Genomic DNA, 16968 nt, shown 5'->3' with positions numbered 1-16968 from the left:
TTAAGTTTACTTACTTAAGTTTTTTATACTGAAAAACTTAAGTACTTAAGTGAACTTAAATAATCCATCTTAAGTTAAGTCTGGATTACTTAAGTTTTTTTTTAACTGAAAAACTTAAGAAATCCATCTTCCACTATCTTGTATATGGATTGTGTATATGGATTACTTAAGTTTACTTAAGTTTACTTAAGTACTTAAGTTTTTCAGTATAAAAAAATTTAAGTAAGTAAGCTTAAGTAATTAATTTAAGTCTGGATTACTTAAGTTTTTTATGCTGAACAACTTAAGTAATCCATCTTAAGTTAAGTCTGGATTACTTAAATTTTTCAGTATAAAAAACTTAAGTAAACTTACTGAAAAACTTAAGTAATCCAGACTTAACTTAAGATGGATTACTTAAGTTTACTTAAGTACTTAAGTTTTCCAGTATAAAAAAAACTTAACTACTTAAGTTTTTCAGTATAAAAAACTTAAGTAATCCATTTTAAGTTAAGTATGGATTACTTAAGTTTTTTATACTGAAAAACTTAAGTAATCCAGACTTAAGATGGATTACTTAAATTTTTCAGTATAAAAATACTTAAGTAATCCATACTTAACTTAAAATTGATTACCTGAGTTTTTTATACTGAAAAACTTAAGTACTTAAGTAAACTTAAGTAATCCATCTTAAGTTAAGTCTGGATTACTTACATTTTTCAGTAAGTTTACTTGAGTTTTTTATACTGAAAAACTTAAGTAATCCAGACTTAACTTAAGATGGATTACTTAAGTTTTTTTTATACTAAAAAACTCAAGTACTTAAGTAATCCATCTTAAGTTAAGTCTGGATTACTTAAGTTTTTCAGTATTTCAGTAAAAACTTAAGTAATCCATCTTAAGTTAAGTGGATGGATTACTTAAGTTTACTTAAGTACTTGAGTTTTTTAGTATAAAAAAACTTAAGTAATCCATCTTAAGTTAAGTCTGGATTACTTAAGTTTTTCAGTATAAAAAACTCAAGTAAACTTACTGAAAAACTTAATTAATCCATCTTAAGTTAAGTGGATGGATTACTTAAGTTTACTTAAGTAATCCATCTTAAGTTAAGTCTGGATTACTTAAGTTTTTCAGTATAAAAAACTCAAGTAAACTTACTGAAAAACTTAAGTAATCCATCTTAAGTTAAGTGGATGGATTACTTAAGTTTACTTAAGTACTTGAGTTTTTTAGTATAAAAAAACGTAAGTAATCCATCTTAAGTAAAATAATAGATAACTGTAGTTAGTTGATAGTAACTATACGGAAAGAAATGAACAAATAATTTGCAGCTATTGTCATAATATATAAATATATAATATGAATTATTGTAATATTTATATGAAAATCCTAGCTGTCATATTTTCAACTACTAATCATCCTTGGTAATGTTGTGATGCGCTGTGTTTTATTTTTTATTACAAACCAAAAAAAAAAAAAAAAAAATGCTAAGCTGCAGGCTACAACAATGGCCCCCGGGTCAGGTTTTGGACACCCCTGTTTTAAACTCCAAACTCTTCCTACTGTGACTTTAGACGTGCTGAGACATCGATGAAGTCGTTATGCTGACGTAGCGTGTTTCACTGTATTTATTTGGAGGTTTTTCCAATCACTGTTACATGAATACGTGGATTTTTCACCTCGCATTAGCTTTTTTTTTTTTTACACCTTAACACTTTTTTTTTTTTCTGAGAGTGAATCTTGCAGATTTTTTTTGGTCCCCCCCCCTCCAAGCGGGTGGAAAATGATGACGGTGCCTCTTGAGAAACACTACTAATAAGGTTTTTGTGCGTTAGTTTGTGTGCTGATTTGGGTCAATTGAGGCACTGCCAGCTGGTATCCATGGCAACAGGATTGTTTTCATTTTGAATTCATTGCCAAACCACATCGCCACAATCTGTACAAGCAGTGATTTAAATATGTGTATGAGTGCTTAAGTGTAGTATTTAATTACAATTGAAAGCTTTGAGGGTTGCCAGATAAGTTGCCAGATATTTATTGTGTATTGTGCCCCATTTCCGGTGCTGTGTTGTTTTTTTTTTTTTTTTTACGGCTGAAACCTGGATTGGGTGATATCGGCAGCAACAATGGGATCCTCTCATTGCTCAGGATGCATGACATATTGCATGGAGATGTTACATTAGAAGTGAATGTGAACAGTCCTGACTGGATCTGGTTCATTATTAGGATTTGCTTTCCTTGGTTTACTTGAAAATGCTCTGAGAATTCCACTGAATCTACTTATGTTTTTTTTTGTTTTGTTTTTTTTTTTTTAAAACTCCATGTTGCCTTTGAAGTCAGTATTTTTTCAGGTCACGTTTATGGTGTGCTTTTTAATTTTTTTATTATTTTTTTTTTTGAGAAACTGATCACACTTCATGTAGTGCCTATGCTTTAGTTCAAGTGTGGTGTGTGTGTGATGCAAAAATACAGTGCACAGTATGATAAAAAAAAAATATCTTTCAAAAATGTTTTTTCTTGTTTCATTTCTCTGCAATCAATAAAACCACCATATATATATATATATATATATATATATATATATATAGTGGTGTTTCTTATGTTTTCTTATGTTTATGTCGCATTTAAATTCATCAAATAAATGTAAACGACACAACTGGACACAAAATGCAGAAACCCTTTATGATTAAGGGTGAAGAAAATATAAAAAATATATCTGCATGATGTCTATTAACCCTTAAATGCGTTTTTATGCCAATTTTGCCATTTTGGTTAGGAATAATCACTTGTATTATATTTAGGAGTTGATAAGAATCAAAGGTTCTTATTGGATTCCATAGAAAATGCATGCGGGTCATTTTTGACCCACTTATGGAAGGTTGGGGTAGTAACACAAAAACTAAAATTTCTTAAAATGTATAAAATATAAGTTAAAAATTTGAATGACATGATATCGAAAACATGTTTTTTGAGGAATACCTGGACTATGAAATTATGAAAAATGATATGAAAAAAAGATATTTCAAGAAAACAACCTGACCGGGTCATTTTTGACCCACTTATGGAAGGTTGGGGTAGTAACGTAAAAACAAAAATAGAAGAATAGAAAAAGATAGAAACACATTTTTTCAATCATTCAGTTTCTACTGCTTATCCTCATGAGGGTCGGGAGGCTGTCTTCGGGCGAGAGGCGGGGTACACCCTGGACTGGTGGCCAGCCAATCACAGGGCACATATAGACAAACAACCATTCACACTCACATTCATACCTATGGACAATGAATAAAATAAAACAAAAATAAATCACTTAATATATTAGGAAAGCAGGAAGTGAACAAATGTAACAGTTACTGATAATTAAAATTAAAATTACGGGATAAAAATAAAAATAAATAAAATAAAACTAAAATAAATAATTAAAACAAAATTAAAATTAAAATTATGCACAATGCACAACGATGAGCCAATTCAAGAAATGTGCCCTGTGATTGGCTGGCTTGCCCGAAGACAGCTGGGATAGGCTCCAGCACCCCCTGTGACCCTCGTGAGGATAAGCGGTAGAAAATGAATGAATGAATAAAAACCATTTCCATTACTTTCAGTGATAAACCAACTGGATAAAATGTCTGCACCAACGAAGAAGAAGCGTCATTCATTTCAATTATGCACAGTGTGCAAGTTTCCCTGAAAAGGCCATCATAGGACGATGCACAACTACCTCCAGATTAATTATATTAGGAAAGCAGGAAGTGAACAAATGTAAGTTACTGATTATTAAAATTAAAATTACAGGACAAAAATAAAAATAAATAAAATAAATTAAAATTAACAAAAAAAATAAAAATAAATTAATAAAAAAATTAAATTAATCATTCATTTCAATTATGCACAGTGTGTAAGTAAGTTACTGATTATTAAAATTAAAATTACGGGACAAAAATAAAAATAAATAAAAATAAATAAAATAAATTAAAATTAACAAAAAAATTAAAAAAATTAATAAAAAAAAAATAAAATTAATCATTCATTTCAATTATGCACAGTGTGCAAGTTTCCCTGAAAAGGCCATCATAGGACGATACACAACTACATCCAGATTAATTATATTAGGAAAGCAGGAAGTGAAAAAATGTAAGTTACTGATTATCAAAATTAAAATTAACATTACGGGACAAAAATAAAAATAAATAAAATAAATAAAATACATTAAAATTAACAAAAAAATAAAAATAATTAATAAAAAAAATAAAATTAATCATTCATTTCAATTATGCACAGTGTGCAAGTTTCCCTGAAAAGGCCATCATCGGACGATGCACAACTACCTCCAGATTAATTATATTAGGAAAGCAGGAAGTGAACAAATGTAAGTTACTGATTATTAAAATTAAAATTAAAATTACAGGACAAAAATAAAAAATAAATAAAATTAATTAAAAAAAAATAAAATTAATAAAAAAATATATAGTTAATCATTCATTTCAATTATGCACAGTGTGCAAGTTTCCCTGAAAAGGCCATCATAGGACGATGCACAACTACCTCCAGATTAATTATATTAGGAAAGCAGGAAGTGAAAAAATGTAAGTTACTGATTATTAAAATTACGGGACAAAAATAAAAATAAATAAAATGAATAAAAATTAACAAAAAAAAAAAAATTATAAAAGAAAAAAAAATGTATCATTCATTTCAATTATGCACAGTGTGCAAGTTTCCCTGAAAAGGAAACCTGCTTCTTTGTTTCATTTCCTCTTTATTGTCTCCTCCGCGGCGGCTGCGTGTTCATCGATGCATTATTGGCATCATCTCAGCCTCTCAAGAGGTTCATGGGAAAAAGCTTCCGAGGGGAAGGACCTGCGGGAAAAGAGTTTTTTAGGGTGGGAGAGAAGCTTCTTGACTTGGACTTGATTTGGAGTGGAAGGTAAGAAGGACACTTCTGGTCAGGTCGGGATGCTAATCCCAGCAGGAGCATCAGCAGCAGAGCCGTAGCTATGGTTTTAGACGTGAGGTTTCCATCCTCCTCGTCGATGAAAAAACTCGAGATATTTTTCCAACCATGCTGGAAAACTCTGCCGCCTCGGCCCCTTACATCGCGCTGGAACTGCTGATCGCCGTCTTCTCCGTGTTGGGCAACGTGCTGGTCTGTTGGGCCGTGTTCCTCAACAGCAACCTGCAAAGCCACACCAACTTCTTTGTGGTGTCGCTCGCCGTGGCTGACATCGCCGTGGGCGTCCTGGCCATTCCGTTCGCCATCGTCATCAGCGTCGGTTTCTGCTCCAATTTTTACGGATGCCTCTTCATCGCCTGTTTTGTGCTCATCCTCACTCAGAGCTCTATCTTCAGCTTGCTGGCCATCGCCATGGATCGCTACATCGCTATCAAGTTACCGCTCAGGTCAGTTTTGGATGCTTTTTACTTACTTTTACTTAATCACAGTCAATGGAAATGTCAATCATATAATAATACATAACATAAGAACCACATTGCTATGTTTTTCTGCAAAAACAAAATTGACAACCGATTGAAAACCATTCCAACATCAAAATGTTCAGCTCATTCAGAACACAATAACGGCACATCCTATAATGCAGGGGTCTCAAACACGCGGCCCGCGGGCCAAATGTGGCCCGCAGGACACTACTTTGAGGGCCCCCGCCTTGATATGAAAGTTTAATGTTTAGTGCGGCCCACGCAAGTTTGATATGGATGCTGTATGGTATCATGTACCCAGAAAAAATTATTACGTTTGATTAATGTTCATGTTAAAGGTTAAATAACTGTTAATAGTTATCCTCCCTATCCGTGTGGAAGTGGTAATTTTTTTGGCTATTTAAGTTTTAAAGGAAATAACTTGAAGGCTACCGTTTAGGTCGCTAGCTCTCTAGTTTGCGAGCTGGGATAGGCTCCAGCACAGCAAAGCGGTAGAAAATGAATGAATGAAGAAAGCTTTCTAGATCTTCCTGAACCTGCACCTATTCCAGCTGTATTTCCTTAGATTTCCAGAACAATCTGTTTTTAATTTATTCCACCCACGCCAGGCACGTCCACTCTGCTGTGGTTGGTCACATGGCCAACGCTCCTGATGACTTCCGGACCAATGCCGAACCCCACTTTCTAATTTTGTCAATATTGGAGTTCATAATAAATGAATAACCCCTTTGGATAGCTGCTTAAAAAGTGGTTTGGATCTACTGCTTACTGAATAAATATAATAATAAAACGGCAAATAATAAAAAATTAAGAAACCATATATAGTTGGTGGGTAGACAAATGATTTTTTTCTGATTAAAATGAACAAAGCATTATTAGAGCCCTGTAGACATGACAAAACACGACTATAGTCACATTTATACTCTTTTTATTTACAACATATTGCGCAACTGCAGGGTCTTGAGACACATGCTAACTCGCAAACTAGAGAGCTAGCGACCTAAACGGTAGCCTTCAAGTTATTTCCTTTAAACTTAAATAGCCAAAAACTTACCACTTCCACACGGATAGGGAGGATAATTACTATTAACAGTTATTTAACCTTTAACATGAACATGAATCAAATGTAATAATTTTTTCTGGGTACATGATACCATACAGCATCCATATCAAACTTTAAAAATTAAACTTTCATATCAAGGCGGGGGCCTCAAACTAGTGTCCTGCGGGCCACATTTGGCCCGCGGGGCGCGTGTTTCTTCACATGAGCAACACTAATTCTGACATTTCCAGTCTGACCTCCGTCGTATAACAAAAGTACACTTCAGAGACTTTGAGTTTCCTGTTTCCGGGACACAAACATACGCTTTTCATGGCGCTTAGTGTTGTTGTTGCAGCATTGACATTTGCACTTTAACATCTGAAGAATGTGATCGAAACAAACAGAATGTCTCAGCTGCTCTCCCACACTGTTTGGCAGTCATACTGAAAATAGACAAAAAAAAAAAAAGACAAGTTTGTTTATTGTTTTTTTTTTTTTTTTTTTTTTTTTTTGCTCTTTAAGACCAGAAAGGGATCTTCGTCTGAGATAGGAAACCATACCAAACTTAGATTTGGAATTGTTTGGGTCGGGTAGATCCAACTGATAATGAGTTTTCACATATATTTTTTTTTTGTTTTGTTGTTCATATTGTGACATTGTTTGATTTATGATTAGCTGAAACATTTGAATTTAACATGTTTCACTGTTGGATCTTAAAGAGACTATAAGTAGATCATCAATATGCAAAAGGAAGGACACAAAAACTTTTTTGTGAACTGGGCTGGGATCAAAAGTATAAGAAAATAGCACAAAAAAAACCTCCAAATCCTCCAGTAGAAATTACATTTTCAAAAGTCAACATTTCCACATAGCCAACTGCCGTTTGACGCCCCTGCACAACCTGAAGCGCATTCCCATTGAAGGACAAAGCACCCCCTCCAAGTGTGGAAAAGCATCTCGACTTGACTGGCAGTCAACTTTTAGTGCTTCTGCCAAACCACATAATGTCAGAGCTCAGAAAAATGTACTGTGTGGTGTCCCCCAGGGTTCAATCCTAAGTAAGTAAGTAAGTAAGTAAGTAAGTTTTATTTATATAGCACCTTTCTCAGACAAAAGTCACAAAGTGCTTCACAAAAGGCAGAACACAGGGTTAAAATACACATAAAAAATACAATAAAACAATAAAACAATGTACAATAAAAATAGACATAAAACAGTACATAAAAACAGTATACAATAAAATAGACTAAATAAATATATGATGGTCATAATACCCTAAATCTACTGAGCTGGGTATGCCTGCAAAAACAAGTGAGTTTTAAGGTTACTCTTAAATGCATCGACAGAGTCAAGCGAACGTAGGGAGGGTGGAAGGTCATTCCAGAGCCTCGGCGCAACAACCTGAAAAGATAGGTCTCCTCGGGTCCTAAAACGACTACGAGGGACCATGAGTAAATTTTGATCTGACGATCTCAGCCTCCGAGAGGGGGTATAGGGACGCAACAAGTCTCGTATGTAGACAGGGGCCTGGCCGTGCAAGGCTCTAAAAGTGAGCACCAGGATTTTAAAATTCACACGGAATGAGACTGGGAGCCAATGGAGAGCTTTCAGAATCGGTCTGATGTGAGCCCTTCTGTTGCATCGGGTCAATAACCGCGCAGCAGAATTTTGAACCTGTTGCAGACGAGACAACTCTTTTTTGTTTAGGCAAGAAAACAAACTATTACAGTAGTCTAAACGAGAAGACACAAAGGCATGGATTATCATCTCGAGCTCACCTTTAGATACAATCGTTCGAAGTTTCGAGATTTTTCTTAGCTGAAAGAAACAATTCCGAGTGAGCTGCTTTGAGTGGTGCTGTAATGACATTTCCTTGTCAAAAATTACTCCAAGATTTCTGAGGCTTGACTTACAAGACAGGCTGTGAGCACTCAAATACTGTTTGATCCCTGGAATAACTTCATCAGGGGCAATCACCAGCACCTCAGTTTTATCTGAATTTAGTTGAAGGGAATTAGCGCCGAGCCATTGTTTTATTTGCACTAAACAATTCATTAAAGAGTTCAATTTTTGTATCTCCGAAGCCTTAAAAGAACAGTACAGCTGAATGTCGTCAGCAAACAGATGGTAGGAGACATCATCAAAATCCTGGATAATCTTTCCTAGAGGGAGAACATATAACAAAAACAAAATCGGACCCAAAACAGAGCCCTGAGGTACTCCAAACAACAGATCAGCAGAGTCAGATCGGATCTGGTTAACTGAGACACTAAAACTCCTGTCTGATAAATAAGAAGAGAACCAAGCTAGGACAGAGCCTGACAGTCCGACTAAGTCATGTAGTCTTGTTTGCAAAATCTGATGATCGACAGTGTCAAATGCCGAGGAGAGATCTAGCAGAACAAGGACCGTGCATTTTCCAGAATCTGCAGACATCATGATGTCACTAGACACTTTTAACAGGGCAGTTTCTGTTGAGTGAAGCTTGCGAAAACCAGACTGGAAAGTGTCAAAAATATCATATTTTTGCAAGAAATGTAGCAGCTGTTCGGAGACCACCTTCTCTAAGATTTTAGACATGAAAGGAAGCTTTGATATAGGTCTGTAATTTTTGGGATCGGCGACATCCAGATTTGATAGGCCCCATTATGTTAGTATTATATGTCCTACCGCTCAGTCGGATAATACAGCAGTTCAGTCATGTTTCCTTCCAGCTGTACTGCTTATTTAAACCTTCTGAGGCCCACAAACTGACCTCCTGAATCAACTTCCCGACACAAGTGAAGAAGCGGTTAAGTTAAACCAAGTCTACAACTGAAAGCTAGCTAAAGTATTGTACGAAACAAACCAGTATTGTCCTTGAATCGTATCGGCAACCATGAATCGTGATACGAATCAAAATTTATGAAAACAAATCATTATACCGGTTTGCGCGCAGAACTCACAGCTAGGAGACCAGGGTTCAATTCCACCCTCGGCCATCTCTGTGTGGAGTTTTCATGTTCTCCCCGTGCATGCGTGGGTTTTCTCCGGGTACTCCGGTTTCCTCCCACATTCCAAAAACATGCTAGGTTAATTAGCGACTCCAAATTGTCCATAGGTATGAATGTGAGTGTGAATGGTTGTTTGTCTATATGTGCCCTGTGATTGGCTGGCCACCAGTCCAGGGTGTACCCTGCCTCTCTCGCCTGAAGACAGCTGGGATAGGCTCCAGCAAACCCCACGACCATCGTGATACGAATCAAAATTCATAAAAACAAATCATTATGTTGCCCTGTGATTGGCTGGCCACCAGTCCAGGGTGTACCCCGCCTCTCGCCCCAAGACAGCTGGGATAGGCTCCAGCACCCCCGCGACCCTCGAGAGGAAAAAGCGGTAGAAAATGAATGAATGAAATCATTATGTTCCAAGAAATGACTCTTTGGGTCTCAAATATTATGTTAAGAAAAACCATCAACCATGTCTCAGTTAGTGGACGCTTTTTAGTAATAGCAAAAACACGGACCGGGACTTGATGGGATGGTCACCATAGGTGCGTTGTCAACAAGAATAGTGATACAAATCAAAAATTTATGAAAAACAAATCATTATACTCCAAGAAATGACTCTTTGGTTCTCAAATATTATGTTAAGAAAAACCATCAACCATGTCTCAGTTAGTGGACGCTTTTTAGTAATAGCAAAAACACGGTGGACCGGGACTTGATGGGATGGTCACCATAGGAGCGTTGTCAACGAGAATAGTGATACGAATCAAAAATTTATGAAAAACAAATCATTATACTCCAAGAAATGACTCTTTGGGTCTCAAATATTATGTTAAGAAAAACCATCAACCATGTCTCAGTTAGTGGACGCTTTATAGTAATAGCAAAAACACGGACCGGGACTTGATGGGATGGTCACCATAGGAGCGTTGTCAACAAAAATCGTGATACGAATCAAAATTTAGGAAAACAAATCATCCAAGAAATGACTCTTTGGGTCTCAAATATTATGTTAAGAAAAGCAATCAACCATGTCTCAGTTAGTGGACGCTTTTTAGTAATAGCAAAAACACGGTGGACCGGGACTTGATGGGATGGTCACCATAGGTGCGTTGTCAACGAGAATCGTCATACGAATCAAAATTTATGAAAAACAAATCATTATACTCCAAGAAATGACTCTTTGGTTCTCAAATATTATGTTAAGAAAAACCATCAACCATGTCTCAGTTAGTGGACGCTTTTTAGTAATAGCAAAAACACGGTGGACCGGGACTTGATGGGATGGTCACCATAGGTGCGTTGTCAACGAGAATCGTCATACGAATCAAAATTTATGAAAACAAATCATCCAAGAAATTACTCTTTGGGTCTCAAATATTATGTTAAGAAAAGCAATCAACCATGTCTCAGTTAGTGGACGCTTTTTAGTAATAGCAAAAACACGGTGGACCGGGGACTTGATGGGATGGTCACCATAGGTGCGTTGTCAACGAGAATAGTGATACAAATCAAAATTTATGAAAACAAATCATTATACTCCAAGAAATGACTCTTTGGGTCTCAAATATTATGTTAAGAAAAACCATCAACCATGTCTCAGTTAGTGGACGCTTTTTAGTAATAGCAAAAACACGGTGGACCGGGGACTTGATGGGATGGTCACCATAGGTGCGTTGTCAACAAAAATCGTTGCACGGCATCCAATGGGGTTATTGGCATAATCCACAGATTAAATATTGCAAATCATTCAATGAACCTTGAACAATTTCACGTAAAACTGTATCTGGTACCAGTATCAGCTATGCTGGCCCTGCTGACCAACGTATCGGATGGACACCGAGATTAGAAGTATCCTTTAGCCATTGTTAATGTTCATTGCTGTAGACGTAAACACTAACCAGGTCTTTCCCTATGAAGGTACAACAGTCTCGTGACGGGCCAGAGGGCGCAGTGCATCATTGCCATCTGTTGGTTCCTCTCCATCATCATCGGCCTCACCCCCATGATGGGCTGGCACAAGTTCTCTCAGAAAGAAACCAACGGGTGTCCGCCGGGCCTCATGAGGTGCCTCTTCGAGGAAGTGGTTGTCATGGATTACATGGTGTACTTTAACTTTTTCGCCTGCGTCATCATCCCGCTGCTGCTGATGCTGGCCATCTACCTGTGTATCTTCATGGCAGCTCGCCACCAGCTTAAACTCATGGAGGTCAAAGCGTCTCACGGGGAGAAGTCGCGCTCCACTCTTCAAAAAGAGGTCCAAGCTGCCAAGAGTCTAGCCATCATAGTTGGACTGTTTGCGGTGTGCTGGCTGCCGCTGCACATCATCAACTGCTTCACTCTTTTCTGCCCCGAGTGTCAGCGTCCTCCTCTGTGGATCATCTACGTGGCCATTATACTGTCTCACGGAAACTCTGTCATCAACCCGTTCATCTACGCATACCGCATCAGGGAGTTCCGGCAAACATTCCGGAAAATTATTTGGCGCCACATATTGGGTCGACAGGAGGTGATGGAAATACGTGGTAGTAAGCGAAACTCCATTCACAGCAGCATTAATGACTCCATTCGATTTAAGGCAAACTGCCTCAGCTTTGATCGTTTCAATGAGCAGGGAAGCAGCAGCAGCATCTCCCAAAACTCTCATGCTTCCTCCGGAGGGGGCGGCCAATTGGGAGTACCCCCAATGCCCCTTGGCGTCTCTAAAGTGGAACCCATTAGACCAGGGGTGGGCAAACTTTTTGACTCGCGGGCCGCATTGATATGACAAAATTTACGGGGGGGGGGGGGGGGGGGGGGCAGACTATATATTTTACACATAACAATCCACCTGGTATTATTGTATCTGTAAAATTGTCATGCAATCTGCTATTATTTATTATTTTATATTTATATTTAAATATTTGAAAAATAATAAAATATTATAATAATTACAATAAAATTAAAATAATAATTATTATATTATTATTATGTAAAATATGCAAATATAACAAAAATGTTATGGATGCTGTATGGTATCATGTACCCAGAAAAAATTATTACGTTTGATTAATGTTCATGTTAAAGGTTAAATAACTGTTAATAGTTATCCTCCCTATCCGTGTGGAAGTGGTAAGTTTTTGGCTATTTAAGTTTAAAGGAAATAACCTGAAGGCAACCGTTTAGGTCGCTAGCTCTCTAGTTTGCGAGTTAGCATGTGTCTCAAGACCCTGCAGTTGCGCAATATGTTGTAAATAACAAGGACACTAGTTTGAGGCCCCCGCCTTGATATGAAAGTTTAATGTTAGTGCGGCCCGCGCAAGTTTGATATGGATGCTGCATGGTATCATGTACCCAGAAAAAATTATTACGTTTGATTAATGTTCATGTTAAAGGTTAAATAACTGTTAATAGTTATCCTCCCTATCTGTGTGGAAGTGGTAAGTTTTTGGCTATTTTAAGTTTAAAGGAAATAACTTGGAGGCTACCGTTTAGGTCGCTAGCTCTCTAGTTTGCGAGTTAGCATGTGTCTCAAAACCCTGCAGTTGCGCAATATGTTGTAAATAAAAAGAGTATAAATTGTCACGTTTCGGCATCACTGTGTTGCGGTGCGACCCCAGGATGCAGAGAGCAGGACCGAATGCAGGTAAAAATATTTATTTTTGCAATAATTGCGGCAGGCAGGAAAAAGGCAACACAACTTGCTGACTGACAAATGATAATGATCCCACGAAGGGAGAAGCGCACACCTGAACTATATACCCACACAAATTAGGGACAGGTGTGAACGATTACGGCAACCAAGGACGACAGGACAAAACAGGAAGTTAACTACAAAATAAGAGTTCCAAAACGGAAACCAAAACCTAAACCGAGAACATAAACCAACTGTCACGCAGGACCTCACGCAGGGCGTGACAGTACACCCCCCTCAAGGACGGATCCCAGACGTCCAAAACAAATAGTAGTCAAAGAGGGATGGGTGGTGGGGGGACCGGAGGTGGGTCGCCGACGGAACCCTTCTGGGGGCCGGCCGGGGCGGCAGGCCCGGCGGAGCCAGCAAGACCCCTCCAAGTGATGGAGGGAATGGTTGGGTTGGTAAACGCCTTCCGGGGGGCGCCCTCGACCAAGCGCGAGGTAGGCTTCCTCAGGCGGGCGCCCTGGGTGTAGAACCAAGTCTCCGGCCGAAAGTCTAGAGGCCGTCCGGCCCCGACGCGGAGACGGCAAAGAAGCAGGCGTCCGGTCCCGACGCGAAAAAGCAGGCGTCCGGTCCCGACGCGAAGAAGCAGGCGTCCGGTCCCGACGCGAAGAAGCAGGCGTCCGGTCCCGACGCGAAGAAGCAGGCGTCCGGTCCCGACGCGAAGAAGCAGGCGTCCGGTCCCGACGCGAAGAAGCAGGCGTCCGGTCCCGACGCGAAGAAGCAGGCGTCCGATCCCGACGCGAAGAAGCAGGCGTCCGATCCCGACGCGAAGAAGCAGGCGTCCGATCCCGACGCGAAGAAGCAGGCGTCCGATCCCGACGCGAAGAAGCAGGCGTCCGATCCCGACGCGAAGAAGCAGGCGTCCGATCCCGACGCGAAGAAGCAGGCGTCCGATCCCGACGCGAAGAAGCAGGCGTCCGATCCCGACGCGAAGAAGCAGGCGTCCGATCCCGACGCGAAGAAGCAGGCGTCCGATCCCGACGCGAAGAAGCAGGCGTCCGACCCTGACGCGCCGACGGCGAGGCAGCAGACGTCCGACCCTGACGCGCCGACGGCGAAGCAGCAGGCGTCCGACCCTGACGCGCCGACGGCGAAGCAGCAGGCGTCCGACCCTGACGCGCCGACGGCGAAGCAGCAGGCGTCCGACCCTGACGCGCCGACGGCGAAGCAGCAGGCGTCCGACCCTGACGCGCCGACGGCGAAGCAGCAGGCGTCCGACCCTGACGCGCCGACGGCGAAGCAGCAGGCGTCCGACCCTGACGCGCCGACGGCGAAGCAGCAGGCGTCCGACCCTGACGCGCCGACGGCGAAGCAGCAGGCGTCCGACCCTGACGCGCCGACGGCGAAGCAGCAGGCGTCGTCCCTGCCAGAGCCTGTCCATCTGCTCCAGCAAGCCCTGCTGCTCGTCCTGCAGGTGGAGTGGGCTGTGCCTCCCCACTCCCCCAGCAGGTGGTGCCATCCTCCCCTTCCATCGGCGGGCTGGGCTGTGCTTCCACCGTAGCCCAGCAGGTGGTACTAGCCCCCCCTCTCGAAGGCGGATCCCAGACGCCGTAATCCGAGGGAGCCGAAACCAGGGCAGGGAGGAGGGAGGCTTGGAGGAGGGCTACTGGCTCCTCCAGGTCAACAGTCCCGGCCACAGCCACCTGCCTGGTCCCGAAGCTGCGCGGCTTGGGCACGGGCGGGATCAGGGACGCCACGCAGCTTGGCATGGGAGCCGGGTCTTGAGAACCCCAGTGGCTGCGTGGCTTGGGCACGGGCGCCAGGTCTTGGGGACACCTGGGACTGCGTGGCTTAGGAACTGGAGGAATCCGAGAGGCCACGCAGCTTGGCACGGGAGCCGGGTCTTGGAAACCCCTGGGGCTGCGTGGCTTGGGAACTGGCAGAATCTGTGAGGCCACGCAGCTTGGCACGGGAGCCGGGTCTTGAAAACCCCAGGGGCTGCGTGGCTTGGGAACTGGAGGAATCTGAGATGCCACGCAGCTTGGCACGGGAGCCGGGTCTTGGAAACCCCAGGGGCTGCGTGGCTTGGGAACTGGAGGAATCCGAGAGGCCACGCAGCTTGGCACGGGAGCCGGGTCTTGGGGACACCTGGGGCTGCGTGGCTTGGGAACTGGAGGAATCCGGGGAGCCTCGCCACTTGCCACGGGAGCAGTCAGGGAACGCCCGACGGGCTGAAACTCGGCAGCAGCGAGAGAGTTGAGCTGTGCCGTGGCGTGACATGGCGAGGCGGAAGAGGGCGGCCACACCTCTTGGCGACGTGCCGTGCGCCGGCGACGCCGCCGCGTCGGAGGGTGTGCAGCGGTTACCGGGAACACCGACGCCATGGGCACTAGGGTGCCGTCCGGCCCCCACACCATGGTTTCCAGTTCCTCCGGAGTATACCTTGCACATTCTTGCTCCATTGCCTTGAAGAACTGCCGGGTCCATTCGTCGAACTCCGCGAGGTCGTCGTCGGGTCCGTCGAAGCCGGCAGGGCAAGAGGGCGGGTGCACCTCGACTTGGCGTGGAGGGGAAGACGAGCTAGGCGTCGCTCTGTGGCGCCGCGGCTTGCGTCGGCGTCGCGAAGGGTTTGGAGCGTCGTCGGCGGGTCCGGGATACAGCCACGCCGTAGCGACGAACGTGTCGTCCGGACCGCACACCAAATCCTCCATCTCCCATGGCGGCATCGCCATCTCCTCGTCCTCCATCGCCTTGAGGAGCTGCCAGGTCCAATAATCGCTCTCCGCGAGGTCTTCGTCACTTGGTGGGATCATTCTGTCCCGTTTCGGCATCACTGTGTTGCGGTGCGACCCCAGGATGCAGAGAGCAGGACCGAATGCAGGTAAAAATATTTATTTTTGCAATAATTGCGGCAGGCAGGAAAAAGGCAACACAACTTGCTGACTGACAAATGATAATGATCCCACGAAGGGAGAAGCGCACACCTGAACTATATACCCACACAAATTAGGGACAGGTGTGAACGATTACGGCAACCAAGGACGACAGGACAAAACAGGAAGTTAACTACAAAATAAGAGTTCCAAAACGGAAACCAAAACCTAAACCGAGAACATAAACCAACTGTCACGCAGGACCTCACGCAGGGCGTGACATAAATGTGACTATAGTCGTGTTTTGTCATGTCTACAGGGCTCTAATAATGCTTTGTTCATTTTAATCTGAAAAAAAATAATTTGTCTACCCACCAACTATATGTGGTTTCTTAAGTTTTTATTATTTGCCGTTTTATTATTATTATATATAATTATTATATTTATTTATTTATTACTGATTGATTGATTTTCTTTATTCTTGATTTGTTTATTTATTTTTCATCTTATTTTGTGTAGAAAAATAAAAAGTAAGATATTTGAGAACAGTGGAATGTTTTATCAGAGCTCAGAAAATTGGAACCAAAGCAAAGTTTATTCATTTTTCTGTTTTTAATAAATGCGTTTTTTTTTTTTTTTTTGGGAAAACCTGATGCGGCCCAGTCTCACCCAATTCATGGCAGTAACTGAAAAAGAAACAAAAAAATGACATTATATGTACTTTTCTAAAAAAAAATTTTTTTGTTTTACTTTATTTGCCTTTTATTTAACCTACAAATGTCTCAGATCATTTAGCCCGACCCTGTATAATACACATAGTAAACAGTACATGTTTTAATTCTTAATTAATCTTATTTGTATTGGTTTAGGTTTTTCGTTGTTTTTCAGGAAATATTACATTGACAGATGTGTGTAGTTTAGGTCTCTTAAGTACTTGAACTCAACCCCGAGTGTCTACAGCTGTCTTTCAAATGATTATAATTAGATTAGACCTCATCCTATGCCGTCAGGGGAAATTAAGGTTCTAATAGCAGC

At 41.5% G+C, this 16968-nt stretch overlaps 1 protein-coding gene across 1 annotated transcript; it reads left to right on the top strand.

Moving 5' to 3' along the window:
• Positions 1-4624: 4624 nt before the first annotated feature.
• adora2aa (adenosine A2a receptor a) lies at positions 4625-5522 on the top strand. Its single transcript, XM_078789206.1, has one exon. It carries the CDS (start codon positions 5039-5041, stop codon positions 5450-5452), a length of 414 nt encoding a protein of 137 aa, XP_078645332.1. The 5' UTR covers positions 4625-5038; the 3' UTR covers positions 5453-5522.
• The last annotated feature ends 11446 nt before the right edge of the window (positions 5523-16968 follow it).

This window comes from Doryrhamphus excisus, linkage group LG3, assembly GCF_037039965.1.
Source record: "Doryrhamphus excisus strain RoL-2023G ecotype Guam linkage group LG3, RoL_Dexc_Guam_v1.1, whole genome shotgun sequence".
NCBI classification, from domain to species: Eukaryota; Metazoa; Chordata; class Actinopteri; order Syngnathiformes; family Syngnathidae; genus Doryrhamphus; species Doryrhamphus excisus.
The sequence above is the reverse complement of the archived record's forward strand: the minus strand, read 5'-3'. Positions and strand labels throughout refer to the sequence as shown.

What these genes read in the sequence shown, in the direction of transcription:
- adora2aa (XM_078789206.1), top strand. Translation starts at nt 5,039, where the DNA reads ATGCTGGAAAACTCTGCCGCCTCGGCCCCTTACATCGCGCTGGAACTG.